General features: G+C 34.5%; 7 protein-coding genes across 14 annotated transcripts; 3 read left to right on the top strand and 4 right to left on the bottom strand.

Annotated features, from left to right (window-relative positions):
- Positions 1-107: 107 nt before the first annotated feature.
- On the bottom strand, positions 108-4,431 carry LOC105428219 (homeobox protein MSH-C). The gene is made up of 2 exons (XM_011640386.3): positions 1,547-4,431; positions 108-1,123 (listed from the first exon to the last, which is right to left on the bottom strand). Exons 1-2 carry the CDS (start codon positions 2,039-2,041, stop codon positions 1,049-1,051), a joined length of 570 nt encoding a protein of 189 aa, XP_011638688.3. The 5' UTR covers positions 2,042-4,431; the 3' UTR covers positions 108-1,048.
- Positions 4,432-4,822: 391 nt separating this feature from the next.
- On the top strand, positions 4,823-8,385 carry Adss (adenylosuccinate synthetase). Its single transcript, XM_011640497.3, has 6 exons — positions 4,823-5,229; positions 6,341-6,443; positions 6,774-7,137; positions 7,214-7,606; positions 7,715-7,971; positions 8,058-8,385. The coding sequence occupies exons 1-6, from the start codon at positions 5,029-5,031 to the stop codon at positions 8,105-8,107; spliced, it is 1,368 nt and encodes a 455-aa protein (XP_011638799.3). The 5' UTR covers positions 4,823-5,028; the 3' UTR covers positions 8,108-8,385.
- Positions 8,386-8,725: 340 nt separating this feature from the next.
- Arv1 (ACAT-related protein required for viability 1) lies at positions 8,726-14,167 on the top strand. 3 transcript variants are annotated; one of them, XM_011640486.2, is made up of 4 exons: positions 8,726-8,865; positions 12,929-13,033; positions 13,105-13,624; positions 13,778-14,167. In XM_011640486.2, the coding sequence occupies exons 2-4, from the start codon at positions 12,950-12,952 to the stop codon at positions 13,900-13,902; spliced, it is 729 nt and encodes a 242-aa protein (XP_011638788.2). In that variant the 5' UTR covers positions 8,726-8,865; positions 12,929-12,949; the 3' UTR covers positions 13,903-14,167. The 3 variants fall into 3 exon arrangements, with proteins under 3 accessions (XP_011638788.2, XP_088933759.1, XP_088933758.1); XM_089077633.1 differs by lacking the exon at positions 8,726-8,865 and adding an exon at positions 10,887-11,024; XM_089077632.1 differs by lacking the exon at positions 8,726-8,865 and adding an exon at positions 11,727-11,862.
- On the bottom strand, positions 9,608-11,673 carry LOC105428266 (1,5-anhydro-D-fructose reductase). Its single transcript, XM_011640475.3, has 4 exons — positions 11,461-11,673; positions 11,166-11,333; positions 10,200-10,553; positions 9,608-10,124 (listed from the first exon to the last, which is right to left on the bottom strand). Exons 1-4 carry the CDS (start codon positions 11,530-11,532, stop codon positions 9,750-9,752), a joined length of 969 nt encoding a protein of 322 aa, XP_011638777.1. The 5' UTR covers positions 11,533-11,673; the 3' UTR covers positions 9,608-9,749.
- Positions 13,650-17,605, bottom strand: Wdr37 (WD repeat domain 37). 2 transcript variants are annotated; one of them, XM_011640454.3, is made up of 6 exons: positions 17,230-17,605; positions 16,458-16,868; positions 16,260-16,385; positions 15,077-15,839; positions 14,730-14,976; positions 13,650-14,063 (listed from the first exon to the last, which is right to left on the bottom strand). In XM_011640454.3, the coding sequence occupies exons 2-6, from the start codon at positions 16,792-16,794 to the stop codon at positions 13,941-13,943; spliced, it is 1,596 nt and encodes a 531-aa protein (XP_011638756.2). In that variant the 5' UTR covers positions 16,795-16,868; positions 17,230-17,605; the 3' UTR covers positions 13,650-13,940. The 2 variants fall into 2 exon arrangements, with proteins under 2 accessions (XP_011638756.2, XP_011638763.2); XM_011640461.3 differs by lacking the exon at positions 17,230-17,605 and adding an exon at positions 16,932-17,094.
- LOC105428249 (DNA replication licensing factor Mcm5) lies at positions 17,560-21,609 on the top strand. Of its 2 annotated transcripts, XM_089077629.1 has the most exons (9): positions 17,560-17,697; positions 18,070-18,334; positions 18,426-18,681; positions 18,844-19,016; positions 19,088-19,422; positions 19,538-19,884; positions 20,047-20,480; positions 20,561-20,832; positions 21,113-21,609. In XM_089077629.1, exons 2-9 carry the CDS (start codon positions 18,183-18,185, stop codon positions 21,340-21,342), a joined length of 2,199 nt encoding a protein of 732 aa, XP_088933755.1. In that variant the 5' UTR covers positions 17,560-17,697; positions 18,070-18,182; the 3' UTR covers positions 21,343-21,609. The 2 variants fall into 2 exon arrangements, with proteins under 2 accessions (XP_088933755.1, XP_011638745.2); XM_011640443.3 differs by lacking the exon at positions 17,560-17,697 and having other exon boundaries at positions 18,018-18,334.
- On the bottom strand, positions 20,305-23,595 carry LOC105428232 (1,5-anhydro-D-fructose reductase). 4 transcript variants are annotated; one of them, XR_016139416.1, is made up of 9 exons: positions 23,168-23,595; positions 22,943-23,027; positions 22,634-22,823; positions 22,345-22,548; positions 22,148-22,264; positions 21,652-22,046; positions 21,279-21,519; positions 21,129-21,205; positions 20,305-20,837 (listed from the first exon to the last, which is right to left on the bottom strand). XR_016139416.1 is itself a non-coding variant. In XM_089077631.1 (6 exons), exons 1-6 carry the CDS (start codon positions 23,018-23,020, stop codon positions 21,474-21,476), a joined length of 1,005 nt encoding a protein of 334 aa, XP_088933757.1. In that variant the 5' UTR covers positions 23,021-23,593; the 3' UTR covers positions 21,081-21,473. The 4 variants fall into 4 exon arrangements, 1 of the variants encoding a protein (XP_088933757.1); XR_016139415.1 differs by having other exon boundaries at positions 22,634-22,798; positions 23,168-23,593; XR_016139414.1 differs by having other exon boundaries at positions 22,634-22,798; positions 22,943-23,593.
- Positions 23,596-23,789: the final 194 nt, after the last annotated feature.

Raw genomic sequence — 23,789 nt, forward strand, 5'->3', positions numbered from 1 at the left:
CGTGACTATTAAAAGAACCTCAAGAGTTCGAAAATAATTATTGATATTTTATTAAATTAATTTATTTTATTATTCATATAAATTTTTCGCCAACATAAATATTTAAATTATATAATTTATACGTTAATATAAATAAATATTCATAGTTTATTATTATAAATCTACCAGCAAAAGCACTTAAATTTCTATGTAAATAATTAATGATACTTAACTAAATGTTTTATTTATAATATTGTTGCTCAATAACAAAATTGCTCGAGCAATTAATCGTTGATTAAATTAATCTGAGCTTGTCTGAAATTCCTCTTATATCTATTTCTATCAACATAGATTAATTTTATCAGTTTAATTTATTTTTTATCTCCTTTTAATTCTTAGAACTAAAGAGATAAAAAGTAAATTAATCGAGATTAAAATTAAAATATACATTGATAAAGATGAATATTAGTTTTTATTGATGAGACGAAAAAATGTAAATCATGTCACGACAATATTTCTTTTATTCTCGCGTGCATTTATTCCGAAAAAATTCCTATGAAATTTCTTATCGTTGCCAGATTGTTGTTTGCGGCAAATGATTTATAGCGGAAAGTTTTCTCTCCCGAAATGTCATGCGAGAACTTTCCATTATGCGCATTTATCGCATTCGGAAACATCGCTGTCTAATGTCCACTTCTTCAACATAAATTGACTTTATTCTCAGTTTAATTTACTTTTCATTTTCTTTGTTTTCAAAAATTAGAAAAAAATAAAAAGTAAAAGTAAATAAAAAGTAAATTAAATCGCATTAACTTAATCCACATTAGTAGAAACGAACATAAGTCCTAAGCCTTCCGTGACCAGAAATAATCATGACGAAGTCTCGTTAACAAATAAATTTATTTATAGGATGGCCAAGGAGCACGAAATAAATAATCGCAATGTCGGAAGTCGAATCGTTTGGAATGATTGTGAACCAGATTTCGTACATCGTTTTCCGACCGAATCCCTCTCGATGAAAGAAAATTTCAGAAAAATCCTTGAGTAAGAGATGTGTCTCATTGTCGAGTCATCGCGCCGCTATCGTAGAATTTAGCAATTCGCGCCTCTGTCTCGCTCGACGATTTTGAAACCAGATTTTAATCTGCAAAAGAATCGGATTTCGATTATTAATCAGCTTTTCCAATCGCATGGAATAACTTCTTTATTTGCCAGAAATGGAATATGGATACGTTTTATCCGCAGAGATTCGCGCGAATGAAACGTATCCATATTCCATCGCGGATGAATCATATCCATAGTCCAACGTGGATGAAAAATTATTTAAATATAAAGTAGAAGTGTGTTTTAGTAGAAATGAAATTAAGAAATAATGACAAAAATTTCAGATCCAAATTCTGGATTGTAACCGCCGCAAAATTTTTAATTTTATTTATTATTTTTAAATGCGATCTAGAATAATCTATAATTTTTTCATAATTTCTTCATTGTAAATAAGAATAGATGTAATATATCCTTAATCAATAATGGTCACGACGAAGGGGGTTCAAACAAACGATCGACGTACTTTGCTCTGCGGCAGACGCAGCGTCGCTGACATTTCGACGACGTCGTTCTTGGAGAGGTAGGCGCTCTTCCTGTACCTGTCCTCCAGTACCTGCAACTGGGACGAGGAGAACGGGATGCGGGGATGATCGCCCACATGTCGCTTGACTCGCTTCTCGGTGAAGGATCTCCTGGGCAGCCTCGGCGGCCTGTACCGGGTGTATTGGAGCCACGTCAGATCCGTCTGCCGCATCGTGCTCCCGTCGTCGCGGTCGACGACGGGAACATCGCGATACGTTTCACTCGGTATCTCGCGCTCTTCCAGCCTTTCCTCGGGCTGCCCCGCGTGCCCTTTCCGTTCACGATCCCCCGTGCTCTGTCGCGGATGATCCCCGCGCTCCTGCGAGGACTCTCGCCGTTTTCTCAGAGACGCCGCGTTCGGACACTCGTTCGCGAGGATGCGGGCTATGCTGAAATCCGTGTTCCCCGTCTGCGAGCCCCGTATTTCGCTCGTCATCCCGAGAATCCCGAAACTAAACTTCCCAGAAAACAAACCCTTCGCTCTATATATATAGATATATATACACAGAGTGGCCGAGGGCACACGCCCAGGCCTCGTGGGGCACGTTTTACCCCTCTTTCTTTCTTTCTCTCCTCTTTTTTTTTCGCGAGGCGCATCCTCTTTGCGGACATATCCAAATTAGACGCATGATTGCACCGCGCGATGGCTATCATCGTGCCGCTCGCACGACGGACGGAGGCTACGCATCGTTAAACGCTCCTATGTACCTGTCCCATTGTTGTGTATGCTCTTATACCAGTGCATTATCTGCGATCTGACCGCATCTTCCGGCTACTCCCCGGGTAATAACAATGTAATTGATACTCTGTAGCAGAGGGAACGGATCAGCCGACGCGGAGCGGGGAACGAATCCCCGGCTCGGATGCCCCGATTTCTATGGGGCAGATGTTCCGGCGCACTGAGGCCTGTATAATTAAAAAGCCATGGGGGTCATCTTAATCCGGTAATATATCCATCTCGTAAATGTAAATATTGAACAGCGTACGGGGAATATAGTCTCTCCCTCCTTTTCTCCCCCCCCCTCTCAGTATATTGTTAGTCTATCTGATACTTAGGTCTTTTTCTCTCTATCTGAAATAGCTTTTACGTCAGATACCCGATGATACCCGAGCGGATTGAGAAACCGTTGCTTTGTACTGCTACTTGTTCGGAAATTTGCAATTTTGATCAACATTCGAGGAAGAAACCGGGAATAAATAAAAATTGTTCTTTTCTTCGTCTCGTCTCTCTCCGCGCGCTTCTCATCCTGGGAACCTTTCCAGATAATTTGCTAAATAGATCCAAATCGAAAACAGAGATGACGATAATCTGTCGTGGTACTTCAATGGCGAATCTGTTAACATATTTTGCTTATATTGGATTAATATCAGGTTGCCAAGTTCAAGTCGAAAACAGGTGTTACAAAGTGTCGACTTGCAAATTTTGTTGACGGAATGCCAGCTGAGACGCAGCAAAATTTGTTAAACAAGATACGATGGCAAATCGTAGAGATAGAAAACGTTGCGATGAGAAAAGTGTGCCATGACGTTTAATCCTCGTGAATTTTCACGTCAGATTATATTGACTCAAGCGAATTTTCAACTTTATGTCTTGAAACGTTTCATTATTTTTTTCTTGTGATGATAAAGAAATGTCCGTGATTTCAATGTGTTAACTTTATTTATTGATAAACAGCTAAAGCCCGAAAATTTTAAATTTTGATAAAATATCATAGGACTCTCGAAAATGTCACAATAAGAAATGTAAAGAAATGCAAGAAAATTCCCGTATATACTGGTCTTCATCACGGGGTCTCAAGTTTAATTGTTCGTTTACAATACTATTTATTTTAACTATATTTTAACTTTATTTTACTATTTATTCCGTTGACAATGGCTCGAAAAAATTGAAAACGAAACATTCAAGTTAGTATTAAAAACAAGGATTTTTAATACAAATATGTCTATTAAATATTTGCGCACCGATAACAGCGCTTGATTTGACTCAATTGCTTTACATCTCTTAGTGTTTAAATTTTAAATTTGACATTTTTACATCGACTCGAGGTGAGTACAAGCGTAATTATGATTTAGATGACTTAAGGGTTAGACGTTTACGAAATGATGATGGATTCGCCGATTTGTAATCAAATTACGTTAGTGAATTCTACGAACAAAACGAGTAAGTTTAATGCGGATCCGTTGACGTCAACATCCCGAAATATCTGACTGATGTCCATTTCTATCGATGTCTATGAATTCTAATCTCAATTTAATTTACTCTTTTAGTCTTTTTCTAATTCCTAAAACTAAAAAAAAGATAAATAATAAAGATAAATAAATGGTTGAGATTAAAATTAATTTACATTAATAGAAATGGATATTTACTATGGATTTGCTGATATTTTAATTATATTTGCTAAACGTAGATCAATTGCGTATAACTCGGCAAATTTTCTATTTTTTTCTCTATAATTTTTTAAATATCTTTTTTATATCGTTTTGCTCGCTGAATCATTTGCGAAGGATAAAGGATATGTCTGTTTTGCTACGTTCGAAGACAAAAAGGAGTGCAAATAAAAACTATACAATTTACATATCGATCGCGCGCGTGGTATAGATTATCCTTCGAATTATCGCCGTCACGCAAATGAACTCGTTATTTCATCAGTGAAATTCTCCGTCTCTCGGATGTATCTGTCATTTTGTAATTGCATAATTGCGCGCTGAAATAAATCGTCCCGCCGCAGTCGCGTTTTCTCCTTCGTGCATGTCCCGAAGGTCAGAAGCGCGGCACGCACGAATGGAAAAACGAACGAGTTTCCCGGGCGACGAGTCACGTGCACGCGCGTTTCGTTTTCGTATCTTAACGTACGACTCGCGAAAGAGGAGGCCGCGATAGACATAGCAATGACGTTGCCGACTATCAAGGCCGCGAAGCGCTCGCTCGTCGATTGCGTCAGTCCCTGATAAATTCTCTTCTCCTTTGGGACAGATTTTAGCGCAGATAGAATCCTTATCTCTCGTCTCGGAAGGCAGTTCGGAGAGCTGATAATCCGTTGGCGGTTATCGGCCGCGAGCTTCCGGAGATTCGCGATGAAAATCGACCTTAACCGGATAGGTTAGGTTCCGCGGAGTTGGCGCGTGCGAGCGCGAGCGTGGCGCGATAGGACGGAACGGCGGGAGTGGGAGCGAGTGCGAAAATCGCGAGGGGGGCAGACGAGGAGAGGGAATCCGCCGATCAAGAGTGGCGGCGGGTCTTCGCCCACTGATCGTTGTTCGAATCAGTTCCGACCGATTTCCGTCGCGTCAGCTGTTCGGCGAGGAAGCGAAATCCGCCGACGTGCGCTGGTTGAACGGCGACGCGTAGACAGTCCTCGCGAATCGGCCAACGACCCGACGAGTCCGTGTCTATCTGTGTTCGCGTGCTCCTGCTTCCCGAGAATGCAACAATCCCAGACGAACGGCAACGGTACTCCGGCCTCGCCGAGGAAGAAACAGCGGACATCCACCGCGGACGTCAGCGACGGCGGCGGTCTTATATCGAAGGTCACGGTGGTCCTCGGGGCGCAATGGGGCGACGAGGGCAAAGGGAAGGTCGTGGATATGCTGGCGATGGACGCTGACATTGTGTGCAGGTGTCAGGTACGGTATCATCCCTCTCAATCCTCACTCCGTGTAGGCCGATGCGACTCCCGCCACTTTCAATCCCTCGGATTCTCTCTGGTTCGAGAACCCGATTTTCGTCAACCCTCGCGGAATGACGCGAACGACACGTGACAATGATCGAGCTTGGCGTGTTCTTCCGAGAAGAGAGAACGTGATCGTGACATTCTCGGCCCTTCCCAACGTCGATTGATCGAGGAATACGCGCGAGGGCTCAGGGACTAGGTTAGTCACGCGCCGTCCTTTCCCCCTTTGGGAGAAATGTTAAAAAATATTCCCTGAAAAAAGCCGCTTTAACATCCGCTGTCGCAATCGTCACTTGCAAAACGGAAAATACGAAAGTCTTGTCCTATTCTTTTTTACAGTCTTATTTTTAGCCGCGTGTCACCTGACCTGTGCGAGACATCGCGAACGTCGCTTGGCGGTTTAACTCAACGGCTGGTATTATATAATTGACGGTTATAAACGAAATTTGTTTCCAAGGAAAGAAGAGAGACAGACGTCTGCGAAATTAGCGGCGTATCTTTATGACTCGGAATGACGAATTACTTGATATCTTTCGCGTGTAATATTTTTCTCATGTCGAAAACATGGAGTTCCTTTTTTTATCTGCTTCAAGAATGTTATCTTCATTTAATTAATGAATATCGATGCTCTGTATAATTAATTCGTAATTAATTACGCTAATATAATCAGGATTATGTAATGTCAGCGTATTATTATGTACATTACCTTTATGAAAGGAGTAATAATGTTTTTATGTATATACATAAAAAAAATGTATTATATATCATTAAAAATAATACATTATTTTCTTAAATGTGGTTTAATAAAAAATTATAATATACATGTTCAGTGTATGAACGTTATTTTTTTATGTTTTATTTGGCGATTTTTTATCTGCAGTGAATATGCAGTAAATGCTTCTAATCTATTCTATCCCGATTGCAATGCCATTGTTTATGTTGTTAGGAAAAGTCCCTTGTGTATATTTTGATTTTTAATTCGATGATTAAATTGCAACACGTTCTTTTTCCTGATGTAAATAATGGCGTGCCCTGTATCTTCAAGTACTAATGTAATTTCGCAGGGAGGAAATAATGCAGGGCATACTGTAGTTGTAGAAGGTGCCGAATTCGACTTTCACCTTCTGCCTAGTGGAATAATCAATCCCAGATGCAAATCCGTAATAGGTAATGACCTTTTCAAATCAACCAGTAAAATTAATTTGAATGTAGATGTTCTGGTTTGTATTTGAGAAACAGTAATGTATCTTTATGATGATTTTAATGATTAATATAAGACGAAAGAATTATAGAATAACACTTATGAAGATAAATGTACGAGATATTAAGATCATGATATATTGAATAGACAATTATTCCACTTGTTCAAGTAGGTTTGCATTATGTCTCTTGTGGTGTATAGATATGTATTAAATAGTTACCTGAATTTTCTGCTAAATGTTACAGGTTGTATATACAATTGATATTATTTATTTTGGGGCTTTCTTTTGTTTCCAGGAAATGGAGTAGTGATACACTTACCTGGTCTATTCGAGGAATTGGAGAAAAATGAATGTAAAGGACTTAAGGATTGGGAGGACAGGCTTATAATATCGGATCGAGCACATATAGTGTTCGATTTTCATCAACAGGTTGATGGATTGCAAGAATTGGAAAAGGGCACACAGTCTCTGGGGACTACGAAGAAAGGTATAGGACCAACGTATTCGAGCAAAGCCGCTAGAAATGGACTTAGAATTGGAGATCTCCTCGGTGATTTCGACAAGTTCTCTCAAAAGTTTAACACTTTGGTTACGTCGTATCAGAAAATGTTTCCTGCCCTGCATGTCGATGTTAAAACTGAATTAGAGCGTTATAAGATGTACGTATAACAATCGCTTTCTAATTGAATCAAATTATTTTGATGCATAACGACACAGCAACTAATTCTTTTATAGATACGCCGAACGTATAAGACCATATGTGAGGGAAACAGTGCAATATTTGCATCAAGCTTTAAAAAATGGCAAGAAAGTTTTGGTGGAAGGTGCCAATGCGGCAATGTTGGATATTGATTTCGGAACTTACCCATACGTTACAAGTTCGAATTGCAGTATAGGTGGTGTATTGACTGGTCTCGGTTTACCTCCTAGCACAATCGGCGAGATAATCGGTGTCGTGAAAGCCTATACTACTAGAGTCGGTGACGGACCTTTTCCCACGGAACTTTTAGATTCTACGGGAGAGTTATTGCAGAAAAGAGGCCATGAGATCGGTGTAACTACAAAGCGAAAGAGACGGTGTGGATGGCTCGATCTACCGTTGCTGAAATTTACAACTCTAGTTAATGGGTATGTAAAATGATTTATCGTATTAAAAAAAATGTGTTTTTTTTATTGCAATAGTCGTTTTTACCATAATCTTTGTATATAATGTTTGTTATGTTTGTCTCATTTTAGATACACTTCTATATGCTTAACAAAACTTGATATCTTAGACACATTAACTGAAATAAAAGTGTGTGTTGGATATCGATTAAATGGAAAGGCCATTGATTATTTTCCGAGCAGTACTTGGGAATTAGCAAAGATCGAAACGATATATGAAACGATCGAAGGTTGGCAATCCACTACAGAAGGTGTACGTTCCTTGGATAAATTGCCGCCTAATGCACACAAATACATACAAATCATAGAGGAGTACTTAGATGTGCCAGGTACGTAACGTCTTTTTTCTGTATGTTGCTATTTACGTTAGAATTTATGATAGAATCAAGTACAAAATTGTCTAATTCTTTTACAGTCAAATGGATCGGCGTGGGAGCAGGACGAGAAAGCGTGATCATCCTCTGACGATATACGATCCATGAAATGTTACTTAAACGCACGGCATTAAATGTATTATTAATTTTAATTCTATCCACATTAACATTTGCAATGCAAAGCTGATAAACGCACAGGAGATGTACTGTAACAATAAGTTTTCAGTGAACGTAGTATTAATCTTCAACTTGAACAATGTAAACATGCATTGTACAATTGTAATGCAGCAATGTGAATGCTTAGTCATTTTGTAGTCTATATAACAAATGAGTCGAAGATTATTAAAAAGAAAGAATATTATATTACAATGTATTTTAAATTAATTATCTATTTCATTAGAGATATAAAAGTATTTTTGTTCATCAGTTTATTACTTTTTAAATTGATTCTGGTGTACAAAATATAACTCGCCAAATACTGAATTTGATATAGTATGCTCGTAATATTATTGGAAAAGTTAAAATATGTAAAGGAAAAAATATATACATATTTAAGAAAAAAAAAATTTTTTCTGTACTGATTAAAATTTTATTCCGTTACGCGCATGCGCGTTGCCACTGTAATTCTAACCATATATACCATCATAAGTAAATTAATACATGTGGAATTAACTAAGAAGGAAGAATTAAATATGCTCAGAGTTGTATTTAACTTTATTGTGAGAATTAACAAAATAATAATTTATATATAATAAAGAGTAATAAAGTTTGAAGAAGTAAATGTTATCGACAATTCTTTGGAGTTGAAGCACTTTCATCACGCACCAAAAAAAGAGAAAAACACAATTCGTAAGTTCCGTTATTTTGTAAATAGATGTATGCAACAAAAAGAGTTCGAAATATATTTTTCACTCGTATTTCGTAAATCTATATGACATAGCTTGATATTACATTTACAGCGCTATATATTTTATCCTTGATCTATATATTTTCATGGAACAATCTATTTAAATATTGCAAAACCAATTGTTTATTTTATATTATGTTCTTTACTGTGATTGCATGTGCGTAAGTAGAATGTGTTCCATTCATTCGTTTCGGGAAATCGTGCATTGTTGACATTGTATAAATATGATGAATCAGCGTAGCATCTTATTAAGACTGAAAAAAAGTCATAAAAATACTGACGAAAACGGCTTGAAATAATTGAAGTGAAAGTAGGTAACGTGAAAGCAACCTACATTTTCAAAACTTTAGAAATGTACTCATATTTGTACATACATCTAATCGTGCATAGAAAATTTTATATGGTAACTAATGTTATAACTTTAAAATTGTTAATGCTATATACCTGATTATTTTTTTTATTCTAGATAATTATGTAATAATATCAGGGTTTTTACAATTTAATCTCATTCTACTGCTTTTATTATATAGAATGATTTTTCTGATAATTTGATAAAGTTAGTAGTTTCTGTATAATAGTATATCTGATAAGATATTAGAAATTCACATAAAAATGTTGATAAGTTTTACATGAAATAACAAATTTTAAATTGCAACATGATATAAGAAAAGAATACAATCAAAATGCATAAAAATATTGATTATTTATTAAGCCAAGAATAAGTTTTTCATGAAATATATATCATATAAGTGCAACAATAAGAAGTAATCCTTTTACTATACTATTACTACAGACAGTACAAAAAAATCGAAAGGCATAAAATATTTCAAAAAGGAAATTCAGGATGCTTTGAAAGTCCCTTGAAAAAGCTGAAGTCACATATACGTGCAGATTCTCCCATATCAAGGGCATTTAATTTATTAATGTCTTCAGCTTGAAGTTGCCAATCGAATAATTGAAAGTTCTCTTTAATTCTTGTAGGATTTGTGCTTTTTGGTATAGTTATTATACCTTTCTGGATTATATGTTTGAGTAACACTTGTGCAGGAGTTTTTCTATGTTTTTCCGCAATTTTTCTAACGATTAGATTTTCTAATAAATCCGGTATAGTATTTGCTTTTCCTATTTTTTTGACAAATCCACGTGTACCTAAAGGAGCGTACGCGGTTATGCTAATATTATTCTTTTGACAAAATTCCACCTGAAACAAAAAAAATATCAATATTCATATTTATGAAGTTACATATACAAGAAGATAAAAAAATATAGAATTTACCAATTCTTTCTGCTGAAAATAGACATGTAGTTCAACCTGCAAATTTGAAATGGGCAATTTCGCGTTATTTAAAACTCTCTCAATTTGAGCAATGTTAAAGTTGGACAATCCAATTGCTTTTATACGTCCCTCTATTACTTGCTTTTCCATTGCTGACCATATTTGCGAATGATCTGTGTTTACATCAATTATGATTTCTCCTTTCTCATTAAATGGGTGTAAAACTTCACCAGCATTCACATATGCAAATGGAGTATGTATAAGATACAAATCCAAATAGTCCAATTGTAAATTAGCAAGTGATTTCTTAAGACATTTTTCTATATCTTCAAATCTATTGAAACTAGGAGGCACCTATACATTCGTAACAAAAATATAAAAAATGATATATTCTATCAACTTCTTCATAAACTTTTTTCTTTGAATAAAAAATTAAAAAGTTGGATTATAGATATTAGAGAAAATATGTCTTTTAGAAACAACAAATTTCTATGTTTTTAATTTAGATCCATGATTTATAAATAATGAATAGAATTAACCCACAGAACATTGTGATGTCGTAAATATTATTAGACGTCTTATTAAATTAAAAAAAGACATCTTTAAAACGTCTTTAAGGCGTTTTATGACTCGACTTTGGGACGTCTTATTTTTCAATAAATGATTTTTTTAGACATTTTCTAGACGTCTTATTTGGAATCTTTTAAATATTCTGTAATGACATAAAAATTAATTATATGGAAAGCATTGACAAGAATACAAGGCAGAAATTGCAGCAAGTTTTTTCAAGATATCTTTAAAACATGTTCAAAAGACATATTATACGTAAGATGTATTTATGATATCTTTTAGATATAAAAAAATATTTATGATATCTTTTAGAATAAAATCTTTTAGACATGCGTGCTGTCTGAGACTTATATAATTTAACTTATATAATTTATATAAAATTAAATAAGTTTATACCTTAGTCACAATAAATAGATCTGATCGCTTGATTTTACCGGAATCCAACCATTTTTTTAGAACATTCCCAATAATATTTTCGTTTTCATATACCGCAGCTGTATCTATGTGTCTATATCCTGCTTCTAAAGCTGCATTTAGAGCCACTTCTAACTCCTCTCCGCTAGCCTGTTATATGTAAAATTGTAATTTATATTGTAATAAACGTAATTGTAAATTTATATTTGTTGCATGTTAAAATATGAATAAAAATGATGCCTAAATTGCAATACAAGCTGTCTCTTTATAAACTTACATTCCAAGTTCCAAATCCCAAAATGGGCATTCTTTGCCCTGTTGGCAAAAGTACATATGAATTTTGTGTCATGTCTGATGTGATTCACCATAAAGTAAAGCTAAGACTGCGTATATTTTAAAGTGGAAGCAGTATTCCATTTCTGCAGTACCCCACCATTACTTCCCACACTCCATCAGTATCTATTCTATGCACTTGTTATCTGCAATCTTCTGTATCATTTGTAAACTTATAAAAAATATTGATATCTATCTATATCTATCATATTATACAAATATATTCAAATATATTATTCAAATATGATGAATATAAATTATTTATAGTCGGAAATGTACGAAGTGAATTATATATAGAATATAAAAGAACATTTAAAAAGCGCATATTTACAAGGAAAAATAAAAGGTACATTAGTAAGATTTAAAATCTTTTTTTAATCCTACATCTTTTTATATATGATTTTCTATTGTATGAAAATATACATATACATTAAAAAAAAATTTTTAGATTGTGATTTAAATGTGATTAAATGTAAATGGAAGTAATTGTAAGTGGAAAATAAAAATATTACAGGTTATCTTGAAATTTCATATTTAACAAAGAAAAAAATTCTAATGATTTATTATATTCATCGATAATAATAACATAAATCGAAACATTTAGTAGTATTTGTATTTCTAAAATATGGTTACTATTTATCCTCATTTCTTGTATATTTAATCTAGCAATCTAGATAGTCTATATAGTAACTTAATCTATATAGTAACACATTAATATTCATTTACTTTTACATTGCTATAATCATTCAACCGACAAGGTTAACTACTCTTGCGGACATATTTTTATTATTAAAAGGCATGTTAAATATCATGTAATTTTTTCGCTAAATTTGAAAAAAATGAATTATAAATTTTTAAATGATTATAAAATATTCTGGTGGAGATAAAAGTCTAAGTAAAAATTCTTAAGGAAGAGATTTATTTCTAAGGATACGTTCATTTCAGATTCATGCGCTATAAATGTTATTCTATCTTCCTTTAGCATGTAATAAATAATAAATAAAGAATAATACTTATACCGCATCAAGTGAAACACAATTTGAGAATCAATATTTTATGAACTTCGATATGGAAAACGAAGAGTCAGAAATTACAATTTAAAAAGGAAATTCTAAATTTTTATTTTATCATACTGTATCATATTGTCATATCATATCATATCATATCATATTCATATTGTATGAATATGCAAATTGTATGTTTTGCTAATACTCGTACATGTTGCAGACAAGTTTAATTTTAATCCTCTTAGATTGCATGGAAATGTGTCCAAGTATAGCAGTATAATAATAGATAAAACGTGACTCAACATATAATATTCTTTATTGCTTTATTTTTGAAATTAAAGAATTATTTTTATAAACTTACCTTGTAAATATGTACTTTTATTATCAATAATTATATTATTTCAGATATTACATTTGATCATATAAATGTATATTTGTATAAACTGTGGAACTGAATGCAAAGAGCTTTTTAGAAGATATTGTCCTAGCGTCCTTAAAATTTTAAAATGTGTAAGTAACATATGAATCCATACGCTTAAATTGCATGTTATCAATTTAATTAATTTTGTCCATTATTTTAGGAGAAATGTGGATTGTTAGCTGACAAATATATCGAATACGATCCTGTTATAGTTTTCGTAGACCTTATTCTGATAGAGAAGCCAGCTTACAGACATCTTTTGTACAACAGCGATTTTAAATCGTATTGGAAGATAGGTATAATATTATGGTTAGCCGAATCGTTCAGAGCTTGGTCTTCCTGCGATATAAACGAAACAGGATTAGTCACGTCGGAAGTGGATTTAGTTCATAATGATGTACTGCGAGATTATTGCAATTTTTATAATTTGCTGGTACACACAGCGATCGCTTTTATGGCATTTATTTGTGCAGTTATTGTAGTAACCGAACTAAAGTGGTTTATCATCGGTAAAAAACCATATAAATACAGCGTAAAAGATTTAAGTTGCGCTCTAATAGTCGGAGGCTGTGGTAAATTACTGGGATTTCTGGGAATAGTGTGGAGGCACATAGCCTCGGGTCCATATTACCTTCTCATTCAAGGTTACACTGTTTTATGTCTTTTAACTGCGTATTCGGGTAAGAATCCGTTGGAAAATATACATTTTACATGAGACATTCACAATTTTATTGCAACTTCAAAGTTCACGTCCTATTTATAATTTATCTTTGATCAATCTTAATATAATACATACAATACATATTTTGCTTTATTCTTTTCTTTTATTGCAGTTGTCTGCAAGAGTGGAAGGGGAGAATCTTTGATTGGATTAATTACTGGTTTTCTATTGTATGGTTACATATGCACTTCCGTTTCTAAATTGCACCTAAATATTCCCAATATCACGCTAACATGACATAAAATATCTGATAAAACCCACACAATTTTTGATCTTCAAGCATCTTTAACAGGAAGAATGCTCCAACCTAATATTAGTCTATCAAAACCACAAGAAAATAAATTACACACATTGTTATCTTCCAACCAAGTGACAGAACACACCATTCTACGATGACCCTGAAAATGTGATTTATATTAGCTTTTATTAGGCATGTTTGTAACATGCATATATTAAATATGTATGTGCATATATTAAAAATAAAAGAATAAATTATGCAAAATTTATGTTTAAAATTATGTTTAAAATGTGAGATACAAAATATATTTGAAACCTTTTAATATATAAAATAAATGTCCTAGTAATCAGACATGTAATAACGCAGAATTAAAAGATTTTTGAATTTTTGTAAGAATTCGTGATTTAATTATATGATAAACTAATTAACATAGAAAAAATATTAAAACATTTTTCTAAAATAAAAACTTAAATTTTAATCTGAATGAACTAATATCCAGACAATCTAATATTAATGTTATTATGTTTTTGTAATATAAAATATTTTTATAATTTATTTTTTTCAATTTAAATGTTTATAAAATAAAAAATAAAATAAATATTTTAACAAACACATAACGTTTCTTAAAAAAATGTTAAAAATATTGTCCTATTTAGATATCTAAAATCATTTATGATAACTGTATAACTCAGATTATCTATAATAGGTAATGTTAGATAGTAAACGTTATGGTACTGATTTAGCCAATTCATAAAAAAATTTTTTTAAATTAAGTCTATAAGTCTTAATTAAGTCTATAATCAATAAAATTGCAACATTTCTTTACCTGTCTACTGGTTCTAGGTAACCTTGCCAGACGTTGACCACTTAGATCAAATAAACGTATTTGTCTATTGTCATGTGGTATTGCCACTACCCCAGTACTAGAAACTGATAGTCTATTAGCAGCACTATCTCCACGTATTGTTGCTAATGGACTACGTATATTACGTAATTCCCATACTTTGACACTTCTATCATCTGAACCAGATACAATTTTATCTTCTCTTGTGAAGACTGCAGATGTTACTGTTCTGTAAGAGACACGCTATGTATTAATTTTTTGCATTTAATGTAAAGAAGAAATAGATATTGGAAAAAAATTATCTGTCTTGTTAATACCGGTATACTTACTCAGTATGACCTTGAAATACCGAAACCGAGTGTATCGGTTCTCTAAAATCCCATAGTCGGAACGTATTGTCTCTGCTGGACGTGACGCACAATTTTTGTGTGTGATGAGTCGACACGTGAGTCAATTCTTGATCGTGTCCACATAACGTATGTATGATCTCTCCAGTTTCTGTGTCATACAGATTCGCTGTTCTGTCCCAAGAAGCTGTAACCAATTGTTCGGCACCGGACAACCAGTCTGCAGCCATCACAACGTTCGAATGACCCAAAAGTTCGCGTATCGGCGTTCTCAGAGTCGGTGGATCATCTTGCTCATCATTATTACTGATTAGATTATTAGCGGTAGATCGTTCGGAACTAGCTACTGGAAGTTCTTCTAACGATGGTACTCTCTTCGGCATATCCCAATCTACCGCCGCTTGCCAAACGTGAGCGGAACCGTCGCCACTCGCCGACAATGCCAATTCTCTGTTCGGATGAAACCGAACTGAGTTTACGGATCCGCTATGACCGATATATTGTAATAAACATCGACTGTTGTCTATTGCCCATATGCGTGCCGTATGATCTGCAGATGCAGTTGCTATGATGGGTTGGCCTATTCTGCCTACTGATACCTCCCACACTCCATCTCGATGACCCACATACTCTCTCTGCATGGTGCAAGTCATAGATGGAGTTTTAAAACTTGACACTATTTTACTAGTCTGCGCTTTCAATTTGTGAGAAGTTTTAATCTTTTGCGCCGAGCTTGCACCCATCGCTAAAAATAGAAAAGAATATTATAATCCAATAGTTATGTGACTAATGTAATAATATCATTATTGACTTTAAAAAAATTATTACCATATACTAGTTATTTTATCTTTTGTATCATTCTTACAAAATCTCCTGGAATAAATAGATGAACAAATGGAAAAAAGTATACTAAACTTATAATAGAATATTTTATAGAGATTAACAAAGTATTATATACAAGGTATTTAAATAAAATTTACAAAACTCTGAATAAAATATTTAAATTGGAAACTTAACTTTTGTCAAAAATAAATGATAATAAGAAAATAATTTTTAATACAATTTAGTATATTTACCTTTTAAAATATATCTTGAACTAATATATAAATTAATATGACTGCATTTTTATATGTAATATTGATAATGATATTAAAATAAGCCTTACATTTTTGCTTTGAAAGATTTTTCGTTTCTGGATAATCTGTAAGATCTCCAGGAGGTAAACTGCGCTCACCGGATCCATAACACTCTCTTTCGAGTTTATCATTTAGGATGTCAATCTTTTCTTGTACTGTAATAAAATGTAACAACCTCAATTCATATATTGAATGATAGTGAGATAAAAAAGAATAATAATACTTACATCCAAGATTTTCTGTATACAACATTTCAAATTCTTTTTCTATTTGCTGAAAGAGATCATACAGGCGGCATCGTGTGGCCGGTGGAATTGGGCTATCTTCTAGTTCAGAACGAAAGGTGACATAGTGCAATGCAGTTGGCTGCAGCGGAGTCGAGCCACTCTGTTGGGACTGTAATTCGGTGTCGGTACTGCTCTGCACACGAGGTATCGAAATCCTCTTTGCCTTGCTACTGGATTTATTTCCAGCTGTGGCTGGCGGTTCGCCAGGCATGACTCTCTTAACTACAATGACACGAACAGCAGACGAGCATATCCTAGTGATCTGTCCTCGCGGCATACATCGCCAATCACTCCGACCTCAGCAACGCAGGACTTTGGCCTGCATTATTGATTACGCATATCTTACATGACCTGTATCAACATAAATACATGAATTATAGAGAGCATTATCAGATTGAACATGACAATTCTCACACAGTTGTTTATTCTCGCTTGACTACCCGTGCTCCAGGTTTCATCTTGGCATTCCGCGACTGCGACTATGAACGCGAAATGTCAAAATCAGGTCTCAAATTCGGAGGGAAAAGGGGGGGAGGCGCGAATAAAAAAACAAAAAAAAAGAAGACAAAAGGGGGAAAACTTTGGATGTCACCAGCTGTGGAGGAAACGTAGCGGGTACATTTGAAAACGTCTCGTTCCGAATTTGAGGCCAACCCTACGATGTCACGCAAAGATCTTGGCAGAAGTATCCGAGGAATCGCGTTACTCGTACCATCTCGTACGCAGGTTCTCGAATGCTGATCTTCTTTCAGATTGCGTCTCTCTAGGAGATATCATCACGTGGCTGATGGTCCCGAGGTCACCGAGCCCCGCTGGTCCTCGGGAAGAAAACAGGAACGTATCTCCGAACTTTAATAGCGCACAGACTGTCATTTGCACTCGAGATTGGAGACGGTGTAGTTACTGGTTTCGCGAGACAATCGGACGAATTCGTCGAGTTTATTTACAAATCTCGCTCTTTATTCCGCCCTCATTCCCCTACGTTCGCGATGTCACCGAATGAAAATCTCGAACTGTCACGTACACTTTCAGCATTCTCCCCGCCGATGTCCGGCACCGGTGTGTTACTGCGTTTTACAAAGAGTGCAGGAAGCATCATACGACATAGCAGACGGAATATCATGGCCGGAATTCTCAGGCTGGTTCACGTTCAGTATTTAGGGCCTATCCAGATATAAAGGTCTAATAACGTAATGTTAACTTTTTTGATGAAATCATTAATGCAAAATTCGACTAAATAATACGACACACTTATTGTTGATTATTTACATAATCGTTTGAAAATTGTTTACTTTTACATTTCAATAATTTCATATATATATAACGTTTAGTGTCACCAATAGTAGTAGTGTGGGTGAACTCCGAATTCGCGAATATGTGTTTCCCAAAAGGAAAGCAGTCTTTAATTAGAGATGCTTTAAATATAAAAATGGATTACAAATAAATACTGATCTTAATTCTTTAAGGCAATCCATAAATCATCATTCGATTCAATTCTTTGACAGCATTTAGGACGCTCATGTTTGCTGCTTCATATAAACACTGTCTTTAGGTTCGATTGCATCAGTTTTAAAACACCTTGAAAGTTTCCCGCCAAAACGGGTTTGACGGCGTGACACACTATCGTATCATTTTATTGTAAACAAGTATTTACTCGTGTAGAGAATGGAAGGTTTTGACAATCCGGGAGTGTTTTTCTCCGATAATTTCGCGGTAGACGAGGTTGACGAGAACCGCGTGAATCTTCAGCACTCGAAGAAAAAATTTAAAGAGTTCATCCGGCAGTTTCACGAGGGTAACTTCAATTACAAATATCGGTAATCAAAACTCTGATTCTTTCCGTGCATTTTGCGATTTCTTTAATTATTCAAGACCATTTTTTCAACGTATTCGATTTCCTATGATTAGGGATACTTTGAAGCGTAATTACAACCTTGGTCAGTACTGGCTAGAAATCAATCTCGAGGACCTAGCAGCTTTCGATGAATCTCTTGCAGAGAAGATCCAAAAGCTTCCAACGGAATATCTGGCTATTCTAGAAGAAGCTGCGAAGAATGTCGCAGATGAGCTTACAGCACCACGCCCCGAGGGTGAAGAAAAGATAGAAGATATTCAAGTATTATTATGTTCAGATGCTCATCCGAGCTCTCTCAGAGGAATGAAGGTAATATTATAATTTTCACAATACCTAGGGATCTTAAGATTCATAAATTTATGAATGAAGTTTTATCATCATACATTGAAACCTATTGAAAGAATAAGCAAATATATATCAAATTATTAAGTGTTAGATATATGATTATATATAATTGCTTTGCTGTTGCAGCCAGATATTGTTTCTAAACTTGTTAAGGTCCCTGGTATAATTGTTTCTGCATCCGGTATTAGATCAAAGGCAACAAAGATTGCAATACAGTGCCGTTCTTGCAAGGTCACTCAAGTCAATATTCCTATCAAGCCTGGTCTTGAAGGATATTCACTCCCTAGAAAGTGTACCACGTAAGTTTTCCTTAAAAAAGAAAAAAAACATCTTTCAATGCATCATGCAAATAATTTTCATTTGCTATCAGTGAACAGGCAGGTCGACCAAAATGTCCCCTGGATCCTTTTTTTATAATGCCAGACAAATGCCACTGTGTAGACTTTCAAGTGCTGAAGCTTCAGGAATTGCCAGATCATATACCACAGGGTGAAATGCCCAGACATTTACAATTGTATTGCGATCGGTATTTATGCGACAGAGTTGTACCTGGCAATAGAGTTCTAATTCTTGGAATATATTCCATTAAGAAAGTGTCTAAACCAACCGGCAAGAATGCAGGCAGGGAGAAAACATTGGTAGGCGTTCGGGCTCCATATATTCGCGTTCTTGGTATTTCTGTGGATGGAGAAAATACTAATATAGGTAATGAGTGTAATAAAAATATTAAAAAATATTCTTATGATAATAAAAATGAAACCATTGCTAAAAAGCAATCTTCAGTGACCTGTATTTACTTTTCTTCTTTTTTCCTACATAGGAACTCAACCGCCTGTTACATCTGAAGAGGAAGATCTATTTACCCGTTTAGCAGCAGATCCTAATTTGTATGAAAGAATCGCGAAAAGCATAGCTCCTAGTATTTTTGGTGCAATTGACATCAAGAAAGCTATCGCATGTTTATTATTTGGTGGATCCAGAAAATTAATGCCGGATGGATTATGCAGAAGAGGAGACATTAATATTTTAATGCTGGGTGATCCGGGTACTGCTAAATCACAATTATTGAAATTTGTAGAGAGAGTTGCTCCCATAGCTGTTTATACATCGGGAAAGGGTAGTTCTGCAGCCGGTTTGACAGCCTCTGTATCAAGAGATCCAGTAACTGTAAGTTACATTCTTGTTAAGAAATACTTTACAATTAACTTAACGTAAACAATTAATAATTAATGCATAATTTTATAAAGTTCATTTTATAAAGTTCATTTTACAAATAATTTAATAAATAATCTAACTATTTTTTCATACAACGACAAATATTGCTTTTAGAGAAATTTCGTCATGGAAGGTGGCGCGATGGTCCTCGCGGACGGCGGAGTCGTTTGCATAGACGAGTTTGACAAAATGAAGGAGGATGACAGAGTGGCGATACACGAAGCTATGGAGCAACAAACAATCTCTATAGCAAAAGCAGGAATAACGACAACTCTGAACACACGATGTTCCGTGTTAGCAGCGGCAAACTCGGTTTTTGGTCGTTGGGATGATATAAAAGGCGAAGAGAATATAGATTTCATGCCGACAATATTGTCACGTTTTGATATGATATTTATTGTTAAAGATGAACATGAACATAACAGGGATATAACTCTAGCTAAACATGTTATGAATATTCATTGTAACGCTGGTCAGATTACGGAACAATCGGTAGAGGGAGAAATTCCTGTACACATTCTCAGAAAATATATCAACTATTGTAGAACGTAAGTTTGCCATGTCTTATTGCATATAATAGTACATCTCATAGAATGTAACATATTTTTCTCGATTTGTTTAATAACAGGCGTTGTGGCCCGAGACTTGATGCAGAGGCAGGAGAAAAATTAAAGAACCGTTACGTAATGATGCGAGCTGGCACGAGAGAACATGAGAAAGATTCTGAAAAAAGATTATCGATACCTATAACAGTCCGGCAGCTTGAAGCTATTATACGAATCTCCGAAGCTTTGGCCAAAATGCAAATACAACCCTTCGCTACTGAACTCCATGTTAATGAAGCTTTAAGACTCTTCCAAGTATCTACGTTAGAAGCCGCAATGTCTGGATCATTAGCAGGTATGCTACAAATTAATAAATATAAAATAAATAAATATATATATATATATATATATATATATTATATGTTAAAATTTGCAAAATAATAAAAAAATATTGTTTTCTTGAACATATATGTTGAGTCACATACAATATGAAAGTTTCATAAAAATAAACGTCTTAATATTTTACGTATTTTAAATTAAACGTTATAATAGATCATATATTTGATATGTAGAACCCAAAGAAAATACATATATAAGAAGAGCTTTATAATATGTGTACTATAATTTATTATTAGGAGCAGAAGGATTTACCTCGGAAGAGGATCATGAAATGCTCTCCCGCATCGAAAAGCAATTGAAAAACAGATTTCCTATCGGACATCAAGTATCTGAACAGAATATAGTGAAAGATTTTCTCAAGCAATCGTTTCCAGAACGTGCTATTTATAAAGTTATACATACAATGATACGCCGTGGTGAACTTCAGCATCGTTTGCAACGCAAAATGTTGTATAGGCTGCATTGAAGAGTAACAAAAACATTCTCCATATATCATTACGTAATACGTATGACGTATTGTTGTGCTCATTTGGTATGTAATGTAATTCTTTTTCAACTATTTTGATACAAACTAATAACTTGCGTGTTAATTTACGATTATGATAGTTCATTTTTAAATGGATAATGCGGATGATCTTGAACTCTGAAACGATATAATAACCACATGTAAGTAATGATTTTTATAAATTTGATATGATTTTTATAAATTTTAAAATATATAACTCTAAACGCATTTACGGTAAAATAATATCTGAAATAATTCTCTTTAACTTACCCTTTAAAAAATAAGAAATTAAAAATTCTTCCATTGGCACCTTTATCCAAGGTACTCAAGATGTTCATATCTTCTTCCGTCAAGGCAAAATCGAATAAATCGATATTTGACTTGACCCTTTCTGGAGACGTGCTCTTAGGGATGATGACGACATCGAGTTGTAGTAAATGACGTAATAAGATCTGTGCTGTTGTCTTTTTATGTTCCGCGGCAATTTTTTGAATAACCGGATGGTTTAGCAAGTCGGGAAATGCTTCTGAAGTGTAGTTGTATTTCGTTTGGAAATGCGTCTTTGCAGCTGGAGAGCCTAATGGACTGTAACCCGTAACAACAATATTGTACTTCTTACACAATTCTCTAATCGGTTTCTGTTGCATATATGCATGTAATTCCACCTAAAACACAAGATTTTATATATTATCATCTCTTATTATATCTGTCATTGATAAAAATTTGTTACTTGACGCATAAATTTATGTGGCGAGCAATGATTTACCTGCAGATTGCTTGGCTTAATTTGTGCATTTTCCCAAATGGTCGAAATTTGTTCTTCGTTAAAGTTGCTTAAACCTATAGATCTAGTACGCCCTGCTCTAACTTGTTCCTCCATTTCCTGCAAAATAATCCTAATCCTTCAGAGATCTCTTTTACATCATATAATATCTTATACATTTGATTTAATAAATTTCACACCTTCCATACTGAGACAGGATCTGTATTAAAATCGAGTATGTAACTTCCATTTTCATCCGTCGCTGCAACAGACGTATTTTCATCTAATTTAAATGCAAAGGGCATATGAACGAGATACATGTCTAAGTAATCCAATTCAAGCTTCTCCAACGACAATTTAATGAACTTTTCTACATCGGATGGTCGATTGCCAAAGTGAGGTAACTAAAAGCATTACAAGATTTTAAACATAAGAAAGACAGCAACTAGCGTTGTAATAATAGAAAATAAATCGCGATAGGTATGTTACCTTCGTTGTGATAAAAAGTTCTTCTCTAATGCCACCTTTCTCAAACCATCTTTTTAAAGCCCTACCGATCGCACTTTCATTATTATAATTCGCTGCTGTATCAATATGCCTGTAACCACATTCTAAAGCAGTGCTCACAACGGTTTCGATTTCTTCTGGTTTAGCCTGGAGAAACAGTTGTTTTATCCTCCTTATTAGATTGTTTCACATATATCGTGATTGGTAATGATGACATAAAAAAAATATATGTGAGCAATGAGATACATTACTACGGTCGTCAAAGCATACACTCTAATATTATTTTATTACCTGCCATGTTCCCAATCCCACTGTAGGCATATCATATCCTGACAGTAATCGTATAGAATGCATGCTTGATTCTCTCATCAATATTCTATGGCAACAAATATAGCACAGTTGTTACATTAAATTCTATTAAAGCAGCATCGTTATTAGAAGTGGTTCCACGTTTAAGTTCGCAATAGCTAATTTCAGATCAGATTTCGAGTACGAGATTAATGCGATGATACATACTTGGACAGGTTGTTTCTAAAGTTAGAATAGCTGCACACTAGCGAACTAGCGAGTCTCTAAGGTCCCCGCGCATCGTAATCGCAGTCATATATATCGTTTCAAACTCATATTGATTCGCGGAGAAGGGTTGCGCCGCAGATAATTGATTTTAGCGAGAACGTGTGTGCTGTTGCATCGAGAAGAGAAAATTAAATTGGACATTGTGATAAATAATTAAATTAAAATTTAATCTAATGAATAATGCTACGAAATTCTGAATAACTTAAACCGCCAACTTACATGAACGCGTTTCTTATCGTTTGCGTGTCGCTAATATCGTTCAACTTTCAAAATTTATCTCCAAGATTGATATTCTACGAAATAAAGAGTTGAAACATAACATGATTTCCATGAAGTTGAATATTGAAAATATAAGATAAAGGAATACATAAAAAGTGATCATAAAACATAACACTGGCTGCGGTATGCAATTATATTCACACGCGAATAAAAATGAAGGAAACTACTGTGTCAGGATTTAATCTTAAGAATATATTTTTATATATAAACAAAGAATATTGGAAAAATCAATTTATATCGCATACGAAATATATGCACATCTTTCAAATATATTTTAATTTTG

Source organism: Pogonomyrmex barbatus, unplaced genomic scaffold (assembly GCF_055798465.1).
Source record: "Pogonomyrmex barbatus isolate J1 unplaced genomic scaffold, ASM5579846v1 scaffold2, whole genome shotgun sequence".
NCBI lineage: Eukaryota > Metazoa > Arthropoda > Insecta > Hymenoptera > Formicidae > Pogonomyrmex > Pogonomyrmex barbatus.

Coding starts and splice junctions, on each gene's coding strand:
- Arv1 (XM_011640486.2), top strand. CDS start 12,950: ATGTATATTTGTATAAACTGTGGAACTGAATGCAAAGAGCTTTTTAGA. Junction 13,034..13,104: donor TCCTTAAAATTTTAAAATGT/GTAAGTAACATA, acceptor CCATTATTTTAG/GAGAAATGTGGATTGTTAGC. Junction 13,625..13,777: donor TCTTTTAACTGCGTATTCGG/GTAAGAATCCGT, acceptor CTTTTATTGCAG/TTGTCTGCAAGAGTGGAAGG.
- LOC105428249 (XM_089077629.1), top strand. CDS start 18,183: ATGGAAGGTTTTGACAATCCGGGAGTGTTTTTCTCCGATAATTTCGCG. Junction 19,423..19,537: donor TGGAGAAAATACTAATATAG/GTAATGAGTGTA, acceptor TTTCCTACATAG/GAACTCAACCGCCTGTTACA. Junction 19,885..20,046: donor TATCAAGAGATCCAGTAACT/GTAAGTTACATT, acceptor TATTGCTTTTAG/AGAAATTTCGTCATGGAAGG.
- Adss (XM_011640497.3), top strand. CDS start 5,029: ATGCAACAATCCCAGACGAACGGCAACGGTACTCCGGCCTCGCCGAGG. Junction 7,138..7,213: donor GAATTAGAGCGTTATAAGAT/GTACGTATAACA, acceptor ATTCTTTTATAG/ATACGCCGAACGTATAAGAC. Junction 7,972..8,057: donor GGAGTACTTAGATGTGCCAG/GTACGTAACGTC, acceptor ATTCTTTTACAG/TCAAATGGATCGGCGTGGGA.
- LOC105428232 (XM_089077631.1), bottom strand. CDS start 23,020: ATGAGAGAATCAAGCATGCATTCTATACGATTACTGTCAGGATATGAT. Junction 22,799..22,942: donor TGGGATTGGGAACATGGCAG/GTAATAAAATAA, acceptor CTGTTTCTCCAG/GCTAAACCAGAAGAAATCGA. Junction 22,265..22,344: donor ATCCTGTCTCAGTATGGAAG/GTGTGAAATTTA, acceptor ATTATTTTGCAG/GAAATGGAGGAACAAGTTAG.
- LOC105428219 (XM_011640386.3), bottom strand. CDS start 2,041: ATGACGAGCGAAATACGGGGCTCGCAGACGGGGAACACGGATTTCAGC. Junction 1,124..1,546: donor TGCGTCTGCCGCAGAGCAAA/GTACGTCGATCG, acceptor ATTCTTTTGCAG/ATTAAAATCTGGTTTCAAAA.
- Wdr37 (XM_011640454.3), bottom strand. CDS start 16,794: ATGCCGCGAGGACAGATCACTAGGATATGCTCGTCTGCTGTTCGTGTC. Junction 15,840..16,259: donor AAATCTTTCAAAGCAAAAAT/GTAAGGCTTATT, acceptor TTCTATTTTTAG/CGATGGGTGCAAGCTCGGCG. Junction 14,064..14,729: donor TACCTAGAACCAGTAGACAG/GTAAAGAAATGT, acceptor TCACATTTTCAG/GGTCATCGTAGAATGGTGTG.
- LOC105428266 (XM_011640475.3), bottom strand. CDS start 11,532: ATGACACAAAATTCATATGTACTTTTGCCAACAGGGCAAAGAATGCCC. Junction 11,334..11,460: donor TGGGATTTGGAACTTGGAAT/GTAAGTTTATAA, acceptor TACATATAACAG/GCTAGCGGAGAGGAGTTAGA. Junction 10,554..11,165: donor ATCTATTTATTGTGACTAAG/GTATAAACTTAT, acceptor ACGAATGTATAG/GTGCCTCCTAGTTTCAATAG.